The sequence below is a fragment of the Sarcophilus harrisii genome, chromosome 3 (genome assembly GCF_902635505.1).
Source record: "Sarcophilus harrisii chromosome 3, mSarHar1.11, whole genome shotgun sequence".
NCBI classification, from domain to species: Eukaryota; Metazoa; Chordata; class Mammalia; order Dasyuromorphia; family Dasyuridae; genus Sarcophilus; species Sarcophilus harrisii.
Window position 1 is genome coordinate 600,960,286 of NC_045428.1, and position 23,044 is coordinate 600,983,329.

The window sequence follows — 23,044 nt, forward strand, 5'->3', positions numbered from 1 at the left end:
AAACTTCTGGCTCCCCACCCGCCAGGTCCCCGGGCAACCCTCATCCTGGTGGCTTGGGGCAAAGGGGCCGGTCCCCGCCTCGCCGCGAGGGGCGGCCGCCCGCGGTTCAGAGGCCGGGCGGGGCCTGGGGGCGGGGCGGCCCCCGGGGAAAAAGGGGGGGGCCCAAACCGGGACGGGTTCGGCGGGGGGGTTTGGTGCCCGACGCCCCCCTCGGTCCCTTCCCTTACCCGCCCGCAAAGGAGGTCTCAATGGTCAAAACAAATCAAGGGAAAGACAACCCCAAAGCATTCCGGGATGGATCCTTCAGCTCCCGGCCAGCAACAGGAAACCTTTCCCTTATCAAAAAAATTCTGCTGTTCTTGTTAAACTCGTAAAATTCAGGCTGGAAGGGCCTGTGGATCCTCGACGGGACCCAAACTCCCTAGGGAATCGGCCTTCGTTCCCGGGGATTATCGGGCCTTCGCTGGGGCCCAAATGGGGCGGGGTGGAGAAACCGGCCCCTGGAGGCGCTGGACGCGGGCGTGCCCGTCCCCGCCGCGCGTCCTCCCTCCCCTCCCGCCCCTGCGGACGCCCCCTCCCCGCTCTTCCTGCTCGGCTTCCTCTCGCCTTTTCCTGTCCCGTTCCCACCCAGAGCCAGGAGCACCAGGATCCAGGCGGGAGCAGGACCCAAGCCTCACCTCGGGAGCCACGGGCCGCGGCCTCGGGAGGAGGGTGAGTGCCTGGCGCTCAGGGCCTCCAGCTCCCCGGGACCCCCGAGTCCTCCCCAGACGCCCCGTCCCGCTTGAGAATCCGGCCGGTCTTATATCCCCGCAGGAGATGCTGTCGGGCGAGCGGAAGGAGAGCGGGAGCCCCCGCTTTGGGAAGCTCCATCTCCCCGCCGGCCTCTGGATCAACTCCCCGCGGAAGCAGCTGGCGAAGCTGGGGCGCCGCTGGCCCAGCGCGGCCTCGGTGAAGTGAGTGCGAGAGGGGACCCGGGAGCCCCCATCCCCTCGGGCCTCGTTAGCGTTCCTGGGATCCGGGCAGTGGGAGTCCGGGCCCCCCCTTTGGGGTTGGGCCCGGGGTGACCCCCCCAGGGGCCCATTCCTTTTCTCGGGTCCCAGAGTCCATCCCTCAACTCCAACAGATAAGGAGCCTCAAAGTTTCCTTTCCCCCCAAGTGTCCGGGCCCCCAGAAGCGCACCCCATGCTTCAGCGTGTCTGAAAACCCCTTAACCTCCCCCACCCCCCTCCCCACGGCTCATGAGTTTCCCTCTTTTTTTTTTTTGGTTTGGATCCCCCTTCCTTTTCTGTCTGTGCTTCTCTCCTTCCCCTTCTGTCTCTGGATCCCCCCTTTTTCCTTTTGTTCTCTCTCTCCCTCCTCCCTCACCCCCCCCTTCCCCTTTCCCCCTCCGTCCATCGTCTCCCTCCCCCTCCCCTTGGCGGTCTCTCTCTGTCTCTCTCTTTATCTCCCCTGGTCTTTATCTCCCACCTCTCTCTTCTCTGTCTCTATGTTCCCCCTCTCCTCTATCTCTGTCTGTCTTTAACTCCCTCCTCTTTCTCTCCCTCTGTCTCTCTCTCACTTTCTCCTCCCTCCTCTCCCCTCCTCTGTTTCCCTCGCGTCTACGTCTCCCTTTCCTCCCTCTCTTCCTCCCCGCCCCCCATCTCTGTCTCTCCCCCTCCCTCCCTCCCCCTCTCCATCTCTTCGTCTCTCTCCCTTCGTCCACGTCTCTCTCTGTCTCACTACTTCTCCCCGGCTCTGCGCGTCTTTCCCCCTGGTCCTCGGTCACTGCCGGGAGGTTCTGGCATTCCTCCTCCCCCCTCCCTCATCCCTTCCTCCTCTCCCCTCCTCCTCCTCTTCCTCCTCCCCTCTCTCTCCCCTTCCCCCTCTCCTCCTCCTCTTCCCCCTCCCCTTCCTCATCCCTTCCCCCTTCCCTCTCCCCCCTCCCCCTCCCTCCTCCTTTCCCCTCCCCCCCTCATCCCTTCCCCTTCCCTCCTCCTCCCCCCCCCCCCGGCTCCTTCTGCCCATCTCTGTGCCCGGCTCCGTCCCCGCACCCCTGGCCCCTGCAGGTCCTCCTCCTCGGACACGGCACCCCGTGAGCCCCACCCCTCAAGTCCTCGGGCCGGGCTGCCCCGTGGGGGCCGGGGCACAGGGGCGCCTCGGGGAGCCCCGCATCCCGTTTTCCGGGGCCCGGGCGCAGGGAGCGGGGGCGGGCAAGGGGCCCGGGCCAGGAACCGGGCCCCACAGGAAAAACTCCCGGTTGGGGGTGGGTCCCCACCCGCCATCCTCCTGGGGCATCCCGGCCCGGCCCACCCGGCGGGCGTCTAAATCTTCCTGCCCTGCCCCTCCCCCAAACAAAAGGCTCTTGGCCCCCCCGCTCCACCGCCCGGGAGCTGGTGGCCCCCTCGCTTCCGGCGGCGACCGCGGCTGCCTGGGGCGCGGCGAGGCTGGGCGGAGCCGGGCCGCTCTTGGGCGCTGGGCCCGCCCCGCGGCCTCGGGCGGAGCTGGGGAGTGGAGGCAAACACGTGCGCTCCTGGGCTCCGGGCCCCTGCTGTCCAGGGCTGGCGCCCGCGCGCGGGGCCGGCGCCCGAACTTCGCGGCCGGGAGGAGGCGCGGGGCGGGGAGGGGCCCCCTGCACCGGAGGACGGAGGGGGGGCCGGGCTGCCCGTGGGCGGGTCGTTTGCGGGGTCCGCCGAGTCTTTGTCCTGCCCCCCCCCCCCCCCCCCCCCGCCTCTCCCAGCCTCTGGCTCCTTCTCCTGCTCTGGGCGCGGCTCCCGCGAGTCTCTGTGCCTGCAAAGTCACGGATGCCGCGGCCTCTCCGTCCCGGCTCTCTGCGGCCTGCCCAGGGCCTCTCGGGTCCCCCCTGCTCCGTGCTTCGCCGGGCCGGGCTCCGCTCTCCGCGGCTCTCCCTAAATCTGCCCGGGTCTCTGTCTCTGACCGGGCCCCTCGGGCTCTGTCTCTGTCTCTGCCTGGGTCTCTCTGTCTCTGTCTCTGTCTCTGCCCGGGCCCCTCGGCTCTTTGCTCTTCTCTCCTGGGTCTCTTCTCTTCTCTGTCTCTGTCGGGCCCGGGCTCCTTTTATCTCTCCTGGGTTCTCTGTTCTTCTCTTTCTGGAATCCTCTGCTCTTCTCTCCTGGGTCTCTCTTCTTTTCTCTCTGTGCCCCCTCCTTGCTCTTCTCTCCCTCTCTCTTCTTCTCTTCTCTGCCGGCCCCTCCTCTTTCTTCTCTCCTGGTTCTCTTCTCTGTCTCTTCTCCCAAGGCCCTCCCTTCTCTTCTTCCCCTCTTCTCTTCCTTCCCCCCCTCTTTCTTCTCTCCTTCTCTCTGTCTCTGTCTCTTTTTCCCTTTCTTCTCTCCTTCTCTCTGTCTCTTCTTTCTCCCTTAATTTCCTCTTTTCTTCTCTTCCTTCTCTCTTCTCTTCTCTTCTCTATTTCCCCTTTTTTTTCCGTCTCTTCTTCTCCGTCTCTTTTCCTTCTCTGATTGGCCCCTCCCCTCTTTCTTCCTTCGGGCTCCCCGCTCGCCCCGGGCTCTCTTCCGCCTTTCCGGGGCCCCCGGGCCCCGGTTCCGGCTCCTTTGGGTCCCGCCTTTCCCCGCCGGCCCCCCGCCTGCCTGCCAGGGCCGCCCGACCCCCGGGGGCTTTCGGCCCGGGCCCTGAAACCCGGGGGCCCCTGTAAAGCCCAAGGGCCCCCCGCGGGGTTTGGGCCAGGCGGGGCGGGCCCCCCGGCCCGCGGGGGCCCCGGGCCCCGGCCCCAGGTCCAAACCCTCAGCGGGGAAACTTGAAATCCCCCGGGGCCCCTTCCCAAAGGGCCCCCCGCCCCGCCCCGACAGCGGGATCCGACTCCGGGCGGGCCCCCGGGGGGGCCAGGGGGGGGGCCAAACCAGGGCCAAAAATCCTATCAAAAGGGTAGGGCCAAAGGGCCCCGGCAGCGGGACCCGCTCCAAAAGCCCGGCAGTCCCCCCCCGGGGGGAAAGGGGGGGGGGTGGGGCCCGGGGGAAAGGAGGGGAAAGGGGGGTTTGGGGAGGGCCTTCCCCCACACCCCGCTAAGGTTTTCGGGGGCAGGAGGGCCGGACAAAACCTTTGTCAGGGCGGGGAAAAGGGAGGGGGAAAAGGGGGAAAAAAGGGGGAGGGGGGGGGAAAAGGAAAAGGGGGAAAGGAGGGGAAAGGAAAGGAAAAGGCGGGGACCTTCGGGCCTTGGCCCCTCCCCCTCGGGCCCCCCCTTTCCCCCGGGGTGGGCCCGGGGCCGGGAACCCGGTGGGGGGGGGGTGGGACCCGGGGGGGAGGCCCCATGGGAGACCCTTTCCTGGGTTCGGCCCCTTGGGTGGGGCGGGGAAACCCGCCTCCGGCCTTAAAAAAGAGGGCAGCCTCGGGGCCGGGGCCCGCAAAGGGGCCTTCTGGGGGGGGGCCCCCTTTCCCAACCCCCGGGGGGGGCCCGGCCCTTGGTAGCCCCTCTTCCGGGGCCGGGGGCCTTCCCTTGGGCCTTTTGTCCGGGGCCCTTTAACCAGGGAGGCCCTTGGGCTTTGGATAAAATTTCCTGCCTTTTCAACCCAAGGGGCTGTGGGGGTTTTGCCCCCCCGGGCAGGGCCAAAAGGGAACCCTTGGGAAAAACCCGTAACAATTTAAAGTTTCCCCAAATTTTTTGCCAAAACCCGCTTTTCCTGGGGCTTGCCGGCCCTTGTCAAGGGGGAATCGGGTTTAGACTTCCGGGGTTTTTGGGAAAACAAACCGGGTTTGGAACCCGGGCCTTTTGGACTTTTAAAAACACTCCTTTATAAAGCAAGGGCTTCTTGGCCAAATTTTTAATTGAGGAATAAAACGAAATCCTTTGAATTTGGCTTTTAAATTTCCGGGACCTTGACCCCGATTCCCAAAACCCAAAATTGGCCCTTTAAAAGGAAATTATTGGTTTTTCCAATTTTAAAATGCCATTGACCCGGAGTATAGAAGCCGACCTCATTCTGAATTTGTACGTAAAACAAAGATGAGCTGCAGCTTTCAACCTTCAGGGACCGTGACCCCTTGACTTCCCCACTGTACATTGGCACTGGGGCGAGGACTTCGATATGTCCCTTTTCCCAACTCCCATCCAGGGCTCAGTGGATCTGGCTTTTGGTCCAAATGTCTCAGAGAATCTTAGCATCTTATAATCGTGGATCCAGGAGCAGTTCCTCAAGGGAACTCTTGGGATCTATCATTAACCTTGTAATCTTGAACTCTTAGAATCTTCGACTCAGAATTGGTTTTTTGTTTTTTTTTTTAAAAAAAACATTGAATTTCTAGAAATTTAAATCCTAAGAACATTTAGAATCTTGAATTCAGACTGTGGATCTGAACTGACGCAATCTTGGACTTTTAGACCCTCAAACTCTTTGAAACTTGCATTGGTAGAACCTTAAACTCCGAATCTTGAATATGTAGAACCACAGGCTCAGAATCTTGAACTCTTAAAGTCTTCCACACAAAATTTCTAACTTTCATAATCTCAGATTCATAGAATTTGGGACACGAGTTCTTGGATTCACAGAATCTTGAACTTGTGACATCTTGAATCTGGAATATCAGAATCTGGAATATCAGAATCTGATAGAATCTAGGATCTAGGATATTGTAAAACTTTGCGTCTTCAACTGTTGGAACCTTAGACACGTATTTTTGGACTCAAAACACAGACACAGAATCTGGAACTTTTAGAATTTGGAGCTCATAGATACCAGTTAGCTATGCTTCAAGGCTTGCAAAATGCTTTACATATATCTGATGAATGGACCACTTAAGGTCTTGAAATCTAAGAACTGCATTGGAGCCTAAATTTCAAATTTCAGACATGTAGAACCTTGAACACAGATTCCAAAACTCTTAGAATTTGGTGCTTTTGTTCTCATAATCTTGAGCTTAGAGTATGATAGAATGGTGGGATTCCAGGTTATTTTTTAAATTGAATTTTATTTTATTTTCGGCTTCAAATTCTCTCCCTCCCGCCCTCCTCCTTCCCCTCAGTCCCCAATTGGAAAAGCAAGAAAGACAAAACCCGTTACAAACATGTATAGTCAAGTTAAAAAAAAAAAAAATCTCCACATTGGCTCTATGGGATCTTGAACGTGGGGATTATGTTGATCATAATTTGGGGCTCAGAGGATCCTGGACGAATGAAACTTGGGTATCAGAAGATCTTGGAAACTGGATCTTATCGCATTGTAGAATCTTGGATGCATGGAACTCTGGAATTACCGAATCTTGATTCTTCGGGTCTTAGACACAATGCCAAGTTCTGAGACGCTCGCATTGGTTTAAAACCTTGATTTTAAAAGCTGTGGGTTTTTAGAACCCAATAATATCAAAACCAAAATGGCCTTTCCAAGCCACCTATTATCACCCTTCATTTTACCCAAACTCAAAGGCTTGGCAAATCTCCTCCCACGCTTCCCAGTGCCCTTCTCTTTGTATAAGGAAAAGAGAAGGTTCATCATTGCAGTTCTGATGTCCGGCTGCCCTAGCCTGACCGCTTTGCTTTGTCTTTTTGCTCTCTTCAGGAGAAGATCAAGGAAATTGGAGACCGGCAACCAGAAAAGTAAGGGTGACCCCCTTGGTCAGGGTTGGGGGCCTCTAGGGTTAGGATGGGGGGGGCTGATCTTGGTCACCTCAGGGCTATTCGGGTTTCCCCCCAGTCAGCCGGAGGGGACCCTAGAGGCACCGCTCAGCATCGATGAAGTGGCAGCCGAGCTCCGACCCCTGATGTCGTGGATGGCCAACACTACTGAGCTGCTCAGCTATGTGCAGGAGAAGGTGTTGGACATGGAAAAGGAGGCTGACCAGGAGGGTGAGATGAGACTGGGCGTCCCGGCCCTCCAGGAGGCCAAACCCTTTGGGATGCCTTTCTCCTGCCCTGTGGCTCTGCCAAAGAGAACCCAGGTGTCCAGTCACCCAGCATCTCTTATATCTCAGAGATTAGTGTCCCCGTAGGGATGGCTGGAGGGATGCGGGCATTTGGCTGGCCAGTGTCTTAGGGACTGGGATACCCTGGCGTAAGTAGGAGCTAGCCCTGTTCTTCCATCTCTTAGGATAGGTGTTTCTTGCCCTCGGCTACCCCTACGGGGACCTGGGCCATCAGCAGGCCCACTTATCCTTTGTCCCAGCCCTCACACCATCAGTGGGCGGCAATGGGGACCCTAGGCCCTGTTTATACCCAGCTCTCTCCCACCTCAGGCCTGTCCTCAGACCCCCAGCTCTGCAGTGACCTTGAGCTGTGTGATGAGGCCATGGCAGTGCTCGACGAGGTCATCATGTGCACCTTCCAGCAGTCAGTCTACTACCTCACCAAGGTGGGTTCAGCCCCCACTCCCTACCCTGTCACCCACCTGCTCACAGCTTCAGGGCCCAGAGCCCCACCCTCCCTTGTTTTGACTTGGTTATACCTCACTCCCTGCCCTGTGACCTCCCTTCTTACCTGATGGCCTCCTACCCTCCAGCTCGACCCCCACTTTCTGCCCCGTGACCTCCTCAGAGCTTCGCCACCCACCCTCACCCCTACCCCAGCTCTGTCCCTTCCTGCTGCTCTGCCCTCGCTTCCTGGTGGTCTCAGGGTCCTGGGGCTCATCCCCTCCTGCGTTTTTTGGCTCATCCTGTATCGTTCAGTAGCCTGGCCCTCCAGGGCCTCCCTTCCTGTGACTGTGTGGCCCGCCACTTTGCCTTCACTGCCGGCTTCCCTTAGGTCATTTCCTGTCCCTGGACTTCACTGGGGGCGGCTGCTGTGCCTTTGCTTCCTTAGATTGATGCTGACCTCGCTTCCTGTCAGCCAGCAGAGGGGGGGCCAGGGAGCCCTGGTGGGGGGCGGGGGGCTCGGGGTCAGGCCCCTTTCTGGGCCTTCCTCCTGACCCTAGGAATGAGGGTTTCTGGCTCCCGCCCCAGCTGGGGTGACCATTCCCACTCTGAATCAGCTTCCTGTTCCCGATGAAGTGGCCATCCCGTTTCCTCTGGGGCTCAGTCTCCAAGACCAGCTTCCTCACACCTTCTCCTCCTTAATTCTCTTTCCCCTTGGGAGGCCTCCAGATGGTGTCCGGCCCTCTCTGGATCCACTTCCCTTTGGGTTTAGGCGGCCTGTAATCCTTTAATCCCTTGTCCTGTGGGTCCTTGGGGGCCGCTTTCTTCCCTCCCTGATCCTGAGAGCCCTGGGGGCTGCCAGTGCCGGCCCTGGATTCTGACCGGCTTCCTCTGCCCCCTTGTGCTCAGACGCTGTACTCCACGCTGCCGGCCCTTTTGGACAGCAACCCGTTCACGGCTGGGGCCGAGCTGCCGGGGCCGGGGGCCGAGCTGGCCGCCATGCCCCCGGGGCTGCGGCCCACCTTGGAGGTGTTCCAGACGGCCTTGGAACTGACCCGCCAGTGCGAGCTGCACCCGGACCTCGTGTCCCAGACCTTCGGCTACCTGTTTTTCTTCTCCAACGCGTCCTTGTTGAACTCCTTAATGGAGAGGGGTGAGCGCGGGAGGCGGGAGGGCCAGGCCCGAGGGGTCCCGGGGCGGCCGCCCCTCCGAGGCTCACTGACGCGCTCCCTCTCCCGTCCGCAGGGCAGGGCCGTCCCTTCTACCAGTGGTCTCGGGCGGTGCAGATTCGGACCAATCTGGACCTTGTTCTGGACTGGCTTCAGGGCGCCGGGCTCGGGGACATCGCCACCGAGTTCTTCCGCAAGCTTTCCATGGCTGTCAACCTGCTGTGCGTGCCGAGAACTTCCCTGCTCAAGGTGACGCAGGGCCCGCCCCTCGGAGGGACGGGCAGGTAGACAGGCAAGGGGACAGGGGAGGCGGTGACCCCCAGCCGGCGTCGCTGAGCGCAGGAAAGCGGCAGGCACTAGGACTAGGCCAAACAGCCCGGCCCCAGAAGCTCGCCCCCATCACACTGGGTACCGGGCGCGGCGGCCCGGGACGGGAGGGGGCATGAGGAAGGCTTCCCGGGGAGCCCTTGGGCTGAAGCTTTAGAGGGAGAAGGCGAGTATTCCAGGGGGAGAGAGCATCTGGGACCAATCCGCGGGGCGTCCTGGAGAGGGGAGGCGGAGTCGCAGAGATGGGCCCGGAGGGGAGAGGCCGTCCAGCTGGAGGCTGCTCTACAGTCCCGGGCAGCGGCCTGCACTTAACGGGGAAACAAGGAGCCCAAATCCCGACCGACCCTCGGGACCCCGCCGGGTTGGGGCAAACCTCTTAACCTTTAACCTCGGGGAGCCCGTTGCTTGCTCAGTCACTTGAAGGAGGTTACTCCTCGGGTCCCCGTCCGTGGGCTCCATCCCCAGTGGGCTTCCCCTCCCCCAAACGCCCCCATTTCCCCCGCCCTGCTCTCTTAGGCCTCCTGGAGCAGTCTTCAGACCGAGCACCCAACCTTGAGCCCCGCCCAGCTCCATCACGTGCTCAGCCACTATCAGCTGGGCCCGGGCCGCGGTCCTCCCCCAGCCTGGGAGCCACCACCTGCCGAGCTGGAAGCTATGGACACGGGTGAGGACTTCCCTCCACCAGCCCCGCCCAGGGCCTGTTTGCTCAGCTGCAGAATGAACGAGCTGGGCTGGAGGCCCCGACGGTCCTTGCGGCTGCCTAACTAAGCCCCCTGATCCTCGGGTCTTCCACTAACTAGACCCCCGTGGTCGGAATTAAGTGTCTGGGCACAAAAGAGAACTACAGGTTCCGCCATGCCTCGCGGTCGTAGGGGCTGCTGGGAGTCGTAGTTTTCTTGGCAGACGGAGGGAGAGGGGTGGGGGCGGAGGTGAGAGGAGAGCGCCCACTACGGTCCCTTTAGGGATCTGCGCTCCGCTCTGACAATCCCCCCCCACCCCTCCAGGCGACATCTTCGAGAGCTTCTCTTCGCACCCTCCCCTGATCCTGCCGCTGGGTGGCTCGCGCCTGCGCCTCTCGGGGCCTGTTACGGATGATTCCTTGCACGCGGAACTGCGCAGGCTCCGCCGCTTGCTCTGGGACCTGGAGCAGAAAGAGCTGCCGGCCAATCAGCGCCACGCACTCCCCGTGGCCTCGTCACCATGATCGGCATCTGCGCTCGGGGCTTGCCGGGAATTATAGTTCCTTTCACTCTGCCCCCTCCCCAGCCCCGTAGTCCCCGGTCCTAAGCCTGGAAAGAACACGTGGGGGAGTTCCCGGGCCTGCCGGGAGTTGAAGTTCTCAGGCGTTCCCTGGGGGGCCGTAAATTTGGGGGGGAGAAATAAAGGAATTCGGAGTTTGGAGTCCAAGTGTGTTCTCATGACGAGTGAGGGGAGGGTCTCGAGGGCTGTCAGGCGCCCCCACCCCAACCTCATCTCCCTAGGATCCAGGAGCCCTTCAAGCCTCGAGGAGGCAAAGGTCCCCCCCCCCCCCAAGCCCTTGGAATCCCAGCCCCAGCGTCTCTTGCAGCCTTGCCCCCTCGGCGAGCCAAGGATTCCCGTCCCTAAGCCCCCGCCCCCCTCCTCGGAGAATCAGGAGTCCTGCTTCCAGCTCAGTCCCTTTAGAGATCCCGTCTCCGAAATGCTTTCCCAGCTCCCACCCCCGTCCCCATTTCGGGCTCAGCAGTTCCCTCCCCTTGCCTTGAAGGTTCGTGAGCCCCTCCCCAGGCCTCGCGCCCTTGGGGACCCAAGGAATCCCTTCTGCCGCCTCGGCTGTCCCGGGGTTTCCTCAGCGCCTCAGAAACAAGAATTCCTGTCCTCGAGTCCAGACCCTGCGGGTCCCAGGGTCCCGCCTTCCTCCTCAAGCCTCGCTCATTCGGAGACCACCCTCTCCTAGAATCCGAGAGTTGGGTCCCGTAACTACTGGAGGCACCGCAGGGGTCCCTTTGGCCTTTCCTTCGATCTCGGGAACCCAAGAGTTCAGCCCCAGTCCCTTGGGGAGCCAGGCGTCCCAGGCCCCAGCTTGAACTCTTTCTCTCCCCCGAACCTGACACCCAGCGCAGCGTCAGGGAAAAAGCTAGCAACAGGTGGCCCCCGCTGGGGGCCGCGCCCCCGCACCTGCGACTGTCCATCCCTGGCGGCCCCGGCCCTCTCCCCTCCCCCTCCTAGGCCACCCCAATGCCTTCCCCACCCCCCAACCCCGTTCCGGGGTCAGAGCACGGAGTAAGGGAGCGGCAGGACCCGGGCGTCTGGCCCTTTCATCCTCCCTCCCCTCCCTCCCCTCCCCCTGCCCCCCCTTCCCACCCCCGCGGAAGACCCCGTGGGCCCGTGGCCATTTAATCCGTTCTGGAGGACCCCGGCGGTCGCGAAGGGGCGGAGAACGGGCAGCTCTGTCCTGAGAGGGCGGGGCTTGGGGTCTCAAGCCTTGCGGTGGCACCCGGCTAGATACATTGCACTCCAGCGGCCCCGATTCCACCCGGTGAGATGCCCCCCCAGCCTTCCTCGAGGGAGAGGGCGGCCCATTCTTCTCCCTCTCCCTAACTCCCCTGTTCCTGCGCCCTCGGGGCCCCGGGAGTCCAGACCCCCCAGTCCCCATCCCGGAGCCTGGCACCGGGACCCTCAGCCCCCCCCATCCCTTCCAGGGCCAGGGCATTCTGGTCCCTAACTCCCATCCACTCGCCGCTCCCTCCTTCCCAAGGCGTTCCCGGCTCCCAGCTGGCAAATTTCGGCTGCGCCTTCCCCCAAACTTTGGCTCGGGGACTATCCTCCGCCCAGAGTCTCTTTCCCCCGGGACCTAGGACGGCCTGGAGCCCGGGGGGACGAAGCAGAGTCCCCTCCCCGGGAACCACGCGCCGCCCTGACCCTCTACTCTCCCCCTCGGCTCGCTCCGGAGGCCCCCAACCCCCGCCTGTCAGACCAGCTCCTCTCCGCCCCCTTCCTGGCCATGACCCTCGTTGCCTCGGCTCAGTGCTCCCAGCTCATCCGCTCCAAGTTCCGCTCCGGTGAGGGCCTCTAGCCGGGGAGGGGGCTGCTGGTGCAGAAGCGGGGGGCGCGGGGGGCGGGGCGCGGCTGGCCTGTGCGAGGGGGCTGAGGAAAGGGCGAGGAAAGGAGTGCGCGGGCACGCGCTGGGAGCCAGGACGGCTGAAGTGGGCAAGATCCGTGTGCAAGGATGGGGAAGGGAGGGGCGTGGGAGGGGGGCGATACGGGCGCCAGGGGGCCCAGGCTCTCCGGGGGACTCCCCCTCCCCCCGAGTCTTCGGCCCAGGCTTGGTTCCCCGCTGACCTTCGGGCCCACAGAAGCTGGGCGGGGTCTCGGGCGCGGGGGCGGGGCCTGCTCGCCCTGACCCGGCTCCGGGCTTTCCCTTAGTCCTTCAGCTCCGGATCCATCGGAGATCCCAGGACCAGCGGGAGAGCGGGCAGAAGCCCGACCAGGCCTCGGCTGGAGCCCCGGCCTCTAGTCACTCAGTCCTTCTCCCCGCGAATGGAGCCAGGGGAGCCCAGCGCCCGTCCCCAGCTCCTGCCCCCTGGGGGACACAGCTTTCTTTCAGCCAGCCGGCTTTTGCACCCAGGGACTCAGGTAGCTCTTTCCCGTCGCCCCTCCCACTCAGATGCAGGCACCGAAGCTCCAGGTTCTGGCCTCCTTCCCCTTCGCCCCCTTTTAGCCCCTGCCCCCTCCCCCTTTCGATTCAGCCCAGACCCTTAGTTCCAATGATAGACTAAACAGATTCAAATAAAGGGCGTTAATTTGGCTGGAAATTAGAGCATGGGGAAAACTAATGGGAAAGGACTTGAGAAGAGCGACTGGAGCCACTTTGTGGGGCTTTAAAAACACAGGGATAACAGTATTTGGTCCCCGAGAGAATAGGGAGCCCCTGGAAGTCCTAGAATGGGGCAGGAACAGGATCAGCCCTGCTTCGGAAGTACCACTGAGGAGGTTAGAGAGGGCATTTGTGGCAGGGAGGACCGCCGGTGGCTGTTTCAATGGGCCAGGGGAGGGGTGGGGCTACTTCTTAGGGCTCGGTGTCACTCTTTCTTCCTCCAGTGGATCCTTGGATCTCGGCCCCAGCCCCCGACCAAGCTTCCATCCCCGGCTCCTCCCCCTTGCCCTGTGACTCTGGCGTCCCCAAAGGCAGTCCGACCACCCTCCCCTTTTCTGGAGCGTCGCTGAAGAAGGTGAGCCAGGCGCTGAGGATCATTTTGCCCGGGCCCCTCCGGCACGCGGCAGCCCTCTCAGAACTCTCTAGTCCTGAATCGGGGCGCTCCAGTTCATTTGAGGCGCCTGGGTCAGGGGGTACCCCGCGCTCCCAGCCTTCCCCTCTGCCAGCCCAAGGACGCTCTCCAGACGCCCCCGAGCAGATTCGGGAGTTAGGCAGGGTCGTGCCCCGAGGCTTCATGGGAAGTGTAGTTCCGGCTGGGGGAAGGGTCGCTAACTCGAGCTGGAACTCCTTCAGCAGGCCAAAGGAGACAGTCACCTGAGGGAGCCCAGGCCCAGATTGAAACCCCTCAAGTACCACGCGTACGTGCCCCCAGAGCATCGGGGAGGGCCAGGGGCAGCGGCGCCGGCCCAGGGAAGCCCCCCCGGGGAGGATGGGCAACTCCCAGGCCACAAGCAGGACCTGTCTTCGCCCAGGTGAGGTTCCTTCTGGGGCCGTCCAGGAGCTCCGGATCCAGCGAGACAATTCTGCGCCCCCCCCCCCCCCCCCCCCCCCCCCCCCCCCCCCCCCCCCCCCCCCCCCCCCCCCCCCCCCCCCCCCCCCCCCCCCCCCCTTTGTCCTAGCTCCAAGGGCCTCGGTCCTCTCTGCCCCCAGACAGGCCTCAGAAGCCCCTCACCCAGCACAGATCCTCAGGGGGCTCCAGGCCCTCTCTCTTTCCTTGACTGGGTGGCCCTTCCCAAGGGGATGGAGCCTACCCTTCCAGAGTCCGACTGGGGAACCTTCCATTATGTACTGCAGGGCTTGGGGGTCCAGACCCGGCCTCCAGGACAGCCCAGCACCCCCGGAACTCTCCCGGCCAGCGGCCCCTAAGCCCAAGCTAGAGCTTCAGACCCTGCGCCTAGAGGAGCTCACGGTGAGTTGGGGAAACGGGAGACTCCCCAGAGTGAGGCCCCTTGGGAGAGCAGGTGTCACCTCTCACAGTGCCTTCTACTTGCGGCACCGGGTGCTTTTGCTCCATTTGGAGTCACAGATGTTCCCTCTCCTCCCCGCCCCATGGGGACCCCGAATCCCTTCCTCAAGACTCCCTCCAGGCCCCAGACGCCCCCCCCGGGGCGGGGCGGAGAGGGATCTTGTGTGACTCCAAACGGAGCAACCGCCCCCGGTGCCCCCCCCCCCCCCCGGCCTCCGGGAGTCCTGTCATCCAGCTTCCCCCTCTGGATCCCAGGCTCCTCCGTCCCCTTGGAGACCTGGGCATCCCTTCGCCCAGCCTCCTGCTCCCTCGGGCCCGGGCGTCCTTTTGTCCAGCCGCCCAATCCCCAGCCTCTGTCGGCAGGTCTCGGAGCTCCGCCAGCAGCTCCGCCTGCGGGGCCTCCCGGTGTCCGGGCCCAAACCGGCCCTGCTGGAACGGCTCCGGGGGGCGGGGGCCCGGGACAGGCCGCTCCCGCTGCAGCGGCCCGTGCGCAGCCCCGGGGGCCGCTCCCGGCCCAGCCCAGGTTCCAGCTCGAAGCCCCGGTCCCGTCCGCGACCTCGGACTGAGCCCCAGGCCCCGCCCAGAACAGCTGGAAACTCTGTGAGTGCTGGGAAGGGGAAGGGGGACGGGAAGGGGGCTCGTACCGAGAAGCCCCAGAAGGGCGGGGGCGGGCCCAGAAAAGGGGCGTCCGAAGCGCGGTGGGGGCGGGCCCGACTAGGCCGAAGGGCGGGGCAGGAGAGGGAAAATACAGCGGAAGGGGCGGGGGAGGGAGGGGCTGCGGTGTTGGAGGCGGGGCCTGAGCCCTTCGCTCGTCCCCTCAGCCCTGGCCCCGCCCCGCTGCCGCCGAGGCCCCGCCTGCTCCGCCCGCCCCGTCCCGAGTCCTGTCCTTGGAAGAGGAGCTCCAGGAGGCCATCCGCAGGGCGCAGGTGCGGGAAGTGGCAGGTTGGGGAGGGGAGGGCGGGGGCTTCGGGAGGGGCCGAGGGGAGGGCGGGGCCAGACCGGGGCGGGTCACTTACCTCCCCCACACCTTTCCCTTCCCCAGCTCATCCCCCATCACTCCATCCAGGACATTCTGGACGAGCCTCTGGAGCCTCCGGCAGGTGGGGATGGAGCCGGGACAGCGGGGGGGGGGGGGGGGGGGGGGGGGGGGGGGGGGGGGGGAGGGGGGGGGGGGAGGGGAAGCGTCAGGGGCGAGACTCGAGGGGCTGCGGAACAGAAGCTGACCGTCCGAGGGAGCGAAGGGACCGTGGCTGGGCCCCGGGAGGGGCCGGGAACGAGGTCACAGGACCCCTGGGTCCCGGCCCCTGCCCTTCGGAGTCTGACGGCCTCTGCCCGCTGCTCCTTGCAGAAGCCCTGCCCCCGCCCCCTCTGGATTTCCCGGGCTCCTTCGACCTCCTGTCCCCGTCCCCCCCGCCGGACTCCGAGGGCCTGTCCTCCGTCTTCTCCTCCTGGCCCCCGTCCCCTGCCAGCTCCCCATCGCCCGGCCCCGAGCGGCCCCTGCACGCCGCCGACTGGCTGGAGGCTCTGAGCGGAAGCCCGGCTCTGGACTGCTCCGGCCCGACCCCCAGCATCTTCTGCACCGACTTCGCAGAGCCCGGGACCAGCAGACTCTGGGACTTGGGGGGGGAGGACTGGTGACGGGGCCTGCCAGAAGGGGGCCCTGCGGCCCGGACACCCGGGAGACAGGGACAGGGGTGGGGGCAGAAATGGCCGCAGGTTACACGCAAGCGCTGGGTCAGAAAGCAGGACAGAGAAAAGGTGTCCTTTCCACAGAAAAGCAGAGACAAGGGGGAGACAGGGACTGAGGGAGGGAAATGAGAGGGAAACCGAGGCAGGACCACTGGCATTCAGAACTGCAGAAGTGGCCCAGCTTTCAGAGGGACGCTGACGGGGAGAGGAGGACCTTCCAGTGAGGGGCCCGAACCCCCTTCTTGCCCGCCCCGAGAGCCTGGGACGAGCCGGGCCCAGTGCCGTGGCAGGGAGCCTGCCGGTGCCCCCTCGGCCCCTTTTAGAGCCCACGTAGAGCCCCCAGATGGTCATCTCGCCCCGTCAAGGCCACTTTGGCCACTTTGCAGCGCCCGGCCCGCCCCAGGTGTGCCGATTGCAGCCTGGGCAGTGGACTGCCCTTAGGGAAGGAAATGCCTTAATCCCCCCTGCCCTCAGTTTTCCCATCTTGACAATGTCAGAGTTGGAATCCCTTTCAAATGAGCACCGAGACAAGAGTCTAAGACTCACTGGGCTTCAGGCAAATGATAGCTGAGGGTCACTGGACCCCTCCTCTTCAGGAACTTCAGTTTTCGCTGAGGAGGGGGGGGGCTTTACAGAGAGACCCTTATCCAGGAGCCAGGCTCTTAGCCTCCTGGTCTCTGGTAAGCTTCTGAAGTTGGGACTGCTCCCCTGCCCCTCGTCTCTAATCAGAAGGATGAGGTCGCCCAGGGGCATGGGGACGGGTTTCCAACAGGGGCAGGAAGCCTGCGGTCTAGCGGGGAGGGAACCCTTGTCCAGGTTCCTGCTGGGGGCCGGTAGGAAGGCCCCCGTGGCTATGACTCCATGGTTGTCCTGTGTCTGCAGCAGGAAGGACCGCCGTCCTGCCATCGGTGAACTTTGCACCATCCCCCCCCCGGGCATCTACCATGGGTTCTCTATGCCAGGAGGGCCAGCGCATCAGCCCGAGCCATCTAGGTGGTCAGGTGGGCCGGCACAGCCATTCACAACGTAGCCCTGAGAATTTAGGCCTTTGTTTTGTTTTGTTTTTTTGTTCACTCTGAGCCTGTGATTTCATCATTGTGGAGAACTCCTGGAATTAAAAAATCTCTCTACTAATATGCAGAGTTTAGTAGGAGGATTCAATTCAAGTCACCCAGCATTTATTAAGCACCTGCTGTGTGCAGAACACAGGGCTAGGAACTAGGGGAGAAAAATTTCAAGCAAGTCAAAGCTATCGCTTACCTCCGAGGACCTTAGTCCTTTGGGAGTCAATTCAATGGAACTCAAGCAGCATTTAATGAGGACCTGGTATGGGCACAGTGTTAGGGTGAGGGGCTGAGGAAGCCCCAGTTTAGGGTTTCTGTCCTCAGGGAGCTCGCAGACAGGCATTCTGGGTCCCCCAGGATAGAAAGGGACCAGAGACCATGATGTCCAAGCCGTACGTGAACAAGAAGCTTGTCAACAACCTAGCTACTAGGGTTGGGGGGGGGGGGGTCTCCAGCTCCATCTTCAAAGGTACCTGGGACACACTCCTGGAGAGCAAAGAAGGCGTCCATTGCCCAGAACAGTCTGCTCAACATTTGTTGGATCGAATAGAATGAATACAACCCAATGGGTGGGATTGTCTCTGCTTGTACCTTTCTAGAAGTGTGTGTGAGTGTGACTGTGTGAGTCTGTGTGTGACTGTGTGTGTGTCTGTGTTGTCCTGGGTTTTCCTATAACCAACACCGAGTGGTCTCTATTGCACCTCACTGAGAGACTTAGAACCCCCGGAGTTCCAGAGCCCTTGGTTGCTGCCTCCGTCTGTCATAGCCAGTGACTAGTTATAAGGCCACAAGCCCCCATTAAGCTGCGTGCCCTCCATGGGTTGTCACTCCCTGTGCCTTGGGCGGGGGAGATTAGGCTTCGGGCTGTCTCGGAGTTTTCTCTTCCAGAAGGTAAGTTCCCCGCATGTGATCAGCCTGCAGAAAGTATTAAGTTTCTCCAAGATTTTCTGAATAACCAAGTTTCCTGTTAGTTCTTCCTCCAAATTGCCACCTTGCTTCAGTCCTTGGAAGCAGACATCTTGGACTTACTTATTACTGACACTGGTCTCAGGAAGTGGGATAACAAATGTTTACAGTGAAAATACAGTTCCCTCTTTCCCTGATGCCACCCTGATTTCCCATTTCCTGCATCAATTAGTGGTGATTTAGTCTAGGATCAAGTCCCCAGACCTATATTCCTGGCCCTCTTTCTGTTTCCCAAAGTTGACTCTCTAGTGTAGAAAAATGATCTTTTGGACATAGAAGAAAACTACATTTCTTTTTGCCATCCACACACCCCTTCTGTATCCATCCAAAAGATACCCGTTCCTTCTTCATTTACAAGGAGCACACGTTCATACAGGGAAAGTTGGGTCTTTTGTTCCATTTTTTTGATCCCCAAGAGGCCAGTTCTAGGTTCCATCTATCACTCAGGTATTGGAAGGCTGCTTCTCTTGAGTGTGATCAGTCCCAGGCTGCCTATTCCTTGGGGTCTTGATGCAGAGCTGGAAAGATACTCTGGAACTTGGTTTTCTCTAGTGTTTGTCACATTCAAACGACTTCCAAACACTCATAAACAATGGAGATCTTGAGGGGTTTTTGGTGATCAAGACCAATGAGCTGTGTCTTCAGCGTTGGGAGTTAAACCAAACAATAGCACTTTTCCCCCCAATCCCATTATATCTCTTCCTCTGGTTTTCTCAGTCCTGTGTCACTCGGAGGCTTGCAGCTGGTTGTCTGGGTTATGGAGTGATTATTGAGTGATTATCCGAGTTATTGAGTTGTGAACTCACCCAATTCCCCTCTTATGTCCATAATAATGATAAGTAAGCTACATTTGTACCACGTTTATAAAAGGCTGGCATCCTCATCTCTCCAGAGCAATCAAAATGAACAACAGCGATTGTTTTCGAACTCTGTATCAGAATAACGGTTTCTTTTAAAGCTCCAAACAAAGCAAACTTAACTCAATAACCGATTGACTGCTGAGCAGGAAAGGGACAGTCCTCTTAGCTCAGATCCTTCAATAGCCTTTGGTTTTCCTTTCTTTTCTTGGGGCAAATTCGTCATCCACTGCATATACTTTAGGATTTCCCTCTGCTTCTTGGGAGACTTCTTTGTTTTCACATTAAAGTCCTTCACTTTCTCCGATGGTTTGGTGATGGAGAGAGCCATCTAGACCCAGAGAGCGGACTGTGGGAACTGAGTGTGGTTCACAAAGTAGCATTTCCACTCTTTTTGTTACTGTTTGCATTTCATTTTGTTTCTCTTTTTTTTTTTTTTCTGGTTTGATTTGATTTTCTGGTGCATGAAGATAGATTGTATCAATATGTGCGCACATGTTGGATTTAACACATATTTCTAGCACCTTTAACCTACATGGGGGGGGGGGGATTGGAACACAAGGTTTTGCAAAGGCTGAGGTTGAAGAATTGTCCCTGCTTATGTTTTGAAAAATAAAAAACTTTAATTTAAAAAAAAAGTCCTTCACTTCCAATGTGTTTTTGAAGAAACCTCTCTCTCTCTCATCACCTGCGGAGACATCCCTGCACCTGTTTCTCTTCCAGGGGAGAGTGAACAACGGTGACCTCACTGCGACAGAAACACAAACGTGACGTCCTCAGTGCAGCCCCGCTTGTCCCCACCGGCCGGAGTTTTCCCGGGGAGATTCCCACGGACGTTTCTGCTGGCTTTGCTTGCGGCGTCATCAGCAGAGGCGCCATTTCTCCTTCTATCAGCACCTGATCACGACATTGTGACTGACTAACGGGTCAATAAACCCGCAGGCACTAACAAAGCACCTACTATGTGCCGGGCTGACCCCTTCTCGTGAGAGCCCGCGGACCCGCCCCCGCGCCCCGAGGGCCGCCTGCAGGAGCCCAAAGCCGTTCTCCCGAGCAGCTCCCCCCACCCCCACCCCCCCAGACTAGCCGCAAGGAGCCACTTCAGCCGGGTGACGTTTATAAACAGGAAGGCAGCGGGGGACAATCGCAGGCTCTGACCCTCGCGCTCTGGGGCTTCGGACTTCCTGCCCCCCCCCCCCCCGCCCGTTCCCTCTGAAGGGAGAGCCGCAGATCCGAGTCGGAGCTGCCACCTTTGGGAGGGAGGGGCTGGGGACCCCCCAGTCCCACGGGAGCACCGTCCCACAGGAGCACCGTCCCACGGGAGCACCGTCCCCCGCAGCTTCCAGTCCCCGACAGACACTTCCACGGTGGGGAGGGGGGGTCGGCCTTGGAGAGTCCTCTGGGCTCAGCCTGTGGGCAGCTCCTGGCTTCCTGTTTCCTCCTGACACGTTTCAGCGGCGTCCCTGGGGTCTCCGAGCACAAGGGCGCGTTTCCTTAATGAACCGTCGGAGGCCGCGGCCGCCATGGCCGCCGGAGCAGGCTGTGCTCCCGGCTCCCCGCCCCCACCCTGGCTGCTCGGCTCATCCCTCCTCCGGCCCAAGGCCTCGGGAGGACGGGCAGGCGGGGGAGGGGCTCGCGCTCCGGGCGCCGCGGGGTCCCGCGGGTGCCCTCGCCGGGGCCTGGTAATCAGTGTCCCCGCTGTCCCACGCACGTCGTGTGAGTTACTGTCCTGCCTCAGGCTGGCGATGGGTCAAGGACATACTCACATACACTCACACACTCTCTCACATTCTCACACACACTCCCTCACACTCACACTTACTCTCACACACACTCAGTCACTCACACACACTCTCACACACACACACACATTCTCACACTCACTCACACACACACACTCACTCACCCACACTCTCACACACTCACTCACACACTCACACTCACTCACACACTCACACATTCACTCACACACTCTCTCACACTATCACACTCACTCTCACACACTCACTCACACTCTCTCACACTCACACTCTCACACTCACTCACACACTCACTGGCAGACGGGAGGGCAACCCCTCTGCAGTGAGATAACAGAAGCCAGGTCTCCCTTTCTCCCTCCGCCGCTATCAGCTGTTCCCTTTGGGGCAAGAAGCAGAGAACGATTTGGGAGCTTGGACCTCTGCCCTAGAGACCCCACTGGGGCTGCTGAAGGTCCCCCCCCCCCCAGCAGCAGGACAGCTGAGGTTGGAACAGGACCAGCCCCGGAGCCATTCAAGGCCCCCAGCCAGGCGCGAGCCGGGCCAGACAGCGGCCTTCGTGGCTCCCTTAGCTGGGGAGGGGGGGGGTCTCCTCCCAAGCCCCCTCTCCTCGGCCGCTGGACCTTGGGTTGCCCGGCGCTGCCAGGGCTCTCCTGGCCCGGATGCCCAGAGGGGGACGCCTGGAGGACGGCTTCAGGCACGGGATCTCGCCCTCCCTCCCTCCTGTGCGGAAGCTGTAAAGGGCTGAAACGCTCGAGTCCTTGCCCCGGGGTCGGACACCGAGCACTTAAGGCTGGTCACTTATTGGACAATCCCTACAAGCCCGTGCTTGGAAAATGGCCCCTCCCACCATTCTGCGCGGGCTCCTCTGTCCATGTATAGAGAGACTGGGAGGCGGGACCGAGGGCGGCGTGAGACCGTGGACAGTGACTCCGGCCAGAGAGGAAGGGGGGGAGGGAGATTCCTGGGTCCTTTCCCCTCATTTCCACCAAGAATAAAGACCGAGGACTTTGCTTGTCCCGACTCCGGCTGGTTCTGAGGCATCCGGGGCCGTCCTCACGTGGCGGCATCTTGGCTGGGGCAGACTCAGGGATGTAGCCCCAGCGCGGGGGCAGCTCGTGCTGCCGGAGGCCCCAAGGGCCCATGGGAGACTCCCAGAGCACCCGGGGCCATTTGCCTTGTCTCTTACCTCTCCTCCGTCTTCCTCACAAGTCCTTCTCCAGCTCTGCTCTCACCCCCCCCACACCCGAGCTGTGACATAAGCCCGGGACTTCACCTTCTCATCATCCTTGGGACGCCCCCCTCCGCTGGCTGTGCCCCCCCCCTCCTCTGGGCTTCAGCCTGGCCCCGACCAGAGTCCTCTCTCCCCCTCTGGGCCTCTCCGTTCAGCTCTCAAAACAGCCTTCCTAAAGCGCACACTTGTCCATCAGTGGGCATTTATTAAGTACCCACTATGTGCCAGACACCGGGCTAGGCGCGGAGAAAGCAAAGAAAACAGCAACAGCCGCTGCCAGTCAGAGGAAGGAGACAAAAACGTCTCCGGGGGAACTTGGATGAATTTCCTTCTGCCTCCCATCCCACCCCCTGAAAAATTACTCTCCAAACTAAGAGAAACTCTCAGAGAGAGCGCAAGCCCAGCCTTTCATCTCACTGATTGGCTGCGGGATCTCAGGGAGTTTCTTCCCTGATTTGGTCCCCAATTCCCCCCCCCCTTTTTTTTTTTTTTTGTTGAGGCAGTTGGGGTGAAATGACTTGCCCAGGGTCCCACATCCAGGACGTGTCTGAGGCCAAATTTGAACTCGGGTCCTCCTGACTGCAGGGCTGGGGCTCTACCCACTGCACTACCCAGCTTCTCCAAATTGGGTGTTCATAGACACCTAAATTGACTGTGTCCAAAGTGGAACGCATTCTCTTTCCCTCCAGTCTCTCCCTCTTACTAACTGTCTTCTCTCTTTGTGCTGGGGCTGCCACTCATCTCCCAGGGCTCCCAACCTGTCCCTCCCTCACCCCCCTGTGTGACCCCTCCCCTCCCCCCAGGGCTGTCCTGGTCTCCGACCTCCCCACAGTGAGCTCTATGCTCTGCCCACTGCCATGTGGCCCCTGCTGAGCTCCGGGGCTAACCAGGTCACCTCCTTCTGCCATTCCGGGCCCCTTTCGAGCTTGCCAACCTCCTGCCAGCCTCCTGCCAGCCTGCCCCGACTCTCCCTGCTCCGTGACCCGGGAGCAGCAGCCTGGGGATCACTCCTCCGTCTCCTTGTCCCACAGGCCTGGGTCCCTCTCTCTCCCTGTCCTGGGTCTCCCTGTCCCCCAGGCCTGGGACTCTCTCTCCTCCTGTCCCCGGGCCTGGGTCCCTCTCTCTCCCTGTCCTGGGTTTCTCTCTCCCTGTCCCTGGGGCCCGGGTCTTTCTCCCCCTGACTCTTGGGGCCTGGGCTAAGACCTCACCTTCCGCAAGGGGCCTTTCCCCAACTCCCTTCCTTCTGCCTTGTTGCCGTTTTCTCTCCCCCCCTCCCCGCCCTGCACCGGGAGCCCCGTGGGGGAGCAGACTGGGGGGCTTCGTTTCTGCTCCCTGCACCCTCTGCCTGGGGAAGGCGCCTGGCTCACAGGAGGTAGCTCTGACTCGCGGGGGGCAGAGAACCCCTGGCTCGGGAAGGGGCTTCTGCTGGCCGCTGGCTCCTGGAGGGAGGGGAGCTCGCCTGAGGGGGAGCCGGGGAAGCTGGAGGCTCAGCGGAGGGCGGGGACGGGAACTCAGGGGGTCTGCGAAGGGAAAGGGGC

General features: G+C 61.3%; 2 protein-coding genes across 3 annotated transcripts; both read left to right on the forward strand.

Moving 5' to 3' along the window:
• The first annotated feature begins 555 nt into the window (after window positions 1-555).
• On the forward strand, window positions 556-10,181 carry RASIP1 (Ras interacting protein 1). The gene is made up of 10 exons (XM_031961753.1): window positions 556-711; window positions 814-953; window positions 2,046-2,235; window positions 6,462-6,535; window positions 6,633-6,784; window positions 7,171-7,286; window positions 8,194-8,437; window positions 8,530-8,702; window positions 9,297-9,444; window positions 9,785-10,181. Exons 2-10 carry the CDS (start codon window positions 817-819, stop codon window positions 9,982-9,984), a joined length of 1,434 nt encoding a protein of 477 aa, XP_031817613.1. The 5' UTR covers window positions 556-711; window positions 814-816; the 3' UTR covers window positions 9,985-10,181.
• Window positions 10,182-11,113: 932 nt separating this feature from the next.
• Window positions 11,114-16,762, forward strand: MAMSTR (MEF2 activating motif and SAP domain containing transcriptional regulator). 2 transcript variants are annotated; one of them, XM_031963447.1, is made up of 9 exons: window positions 11,114-11,818; window positions 12,183-12,392; window positions 12,858-12,988; window positions 13,270-13,445; window positions 13,768-13,882; window positions 14,303-14,539; window positions 14,761-14,865; window positions 14,982-15,039; window positions 15,288-16,762. In XM_031963447.1, exons 1-9 carry the CDS (start codon window positions 11,761-11,763, stop codon window positions 15,575-15,577), a joined length of 1,380 nt encoding a protein of 459 aa, XP_031819307.1. In that variant the 5' UTR covers window positions 11,114-11,760; the 3' UTR covers window positions 15,578-16,762. The 2 variants fall into 2 exon arrangements, with proteins under 2 accessions (XP_031819307.1, XP_031819306.1); XM_031963446.1 differs by having other exon boundaries at window positions 11,116-11,818; window positions 13,267-13,445.
• Window positions 16,763-23,044: the final 6,282 nt, after the last annotated feature.

Coding starts and splice junctions, on each gene's coding strand:
- RASIP1 (XM_031961753.1), top strand. CDS start 817: ATGCTGTCGGGCGAGCGGAAGGAGAGCGGGAGCCCCCGCTTTGGGAAG. Junction 2,236..6,461: donor CCCCACAGGAAAAACTCCCG/GTTGGGGGTGGG, acceptor CGGCTGCCCTAG/CCTGACCGCTTTGCTTTGTC. Junction 6,536..6,632: donor GGAGACCGGCAACCAGAAAA/GTAAGGGTGACC, acceptor GTTTCCCCCCAG/TCAGCCGGAGGGGACCCTAG.
- MAMSTR (XM_031963446.1), top strand. CDS start 11,761: ATGACCCTCGTTGCCTCGGCTCAGTGCTCCCAGCTCATCCGCTCCAAG. Junction 14,540..14,760: donor CCAGAACAGCTGGAAACTCT/GTGAGTGCTGGG, acceptor TCGTCCCCTCAG/CCCTGGCCCCGCCCCGCTGC. Junction 14,866..14,981: donor AGGCCATCCGCAGGGCGCAG/GTGCGGGAAGTG, acceptor TCCCTTCCCCAG/CTCATCCCCCATCACTCCAT.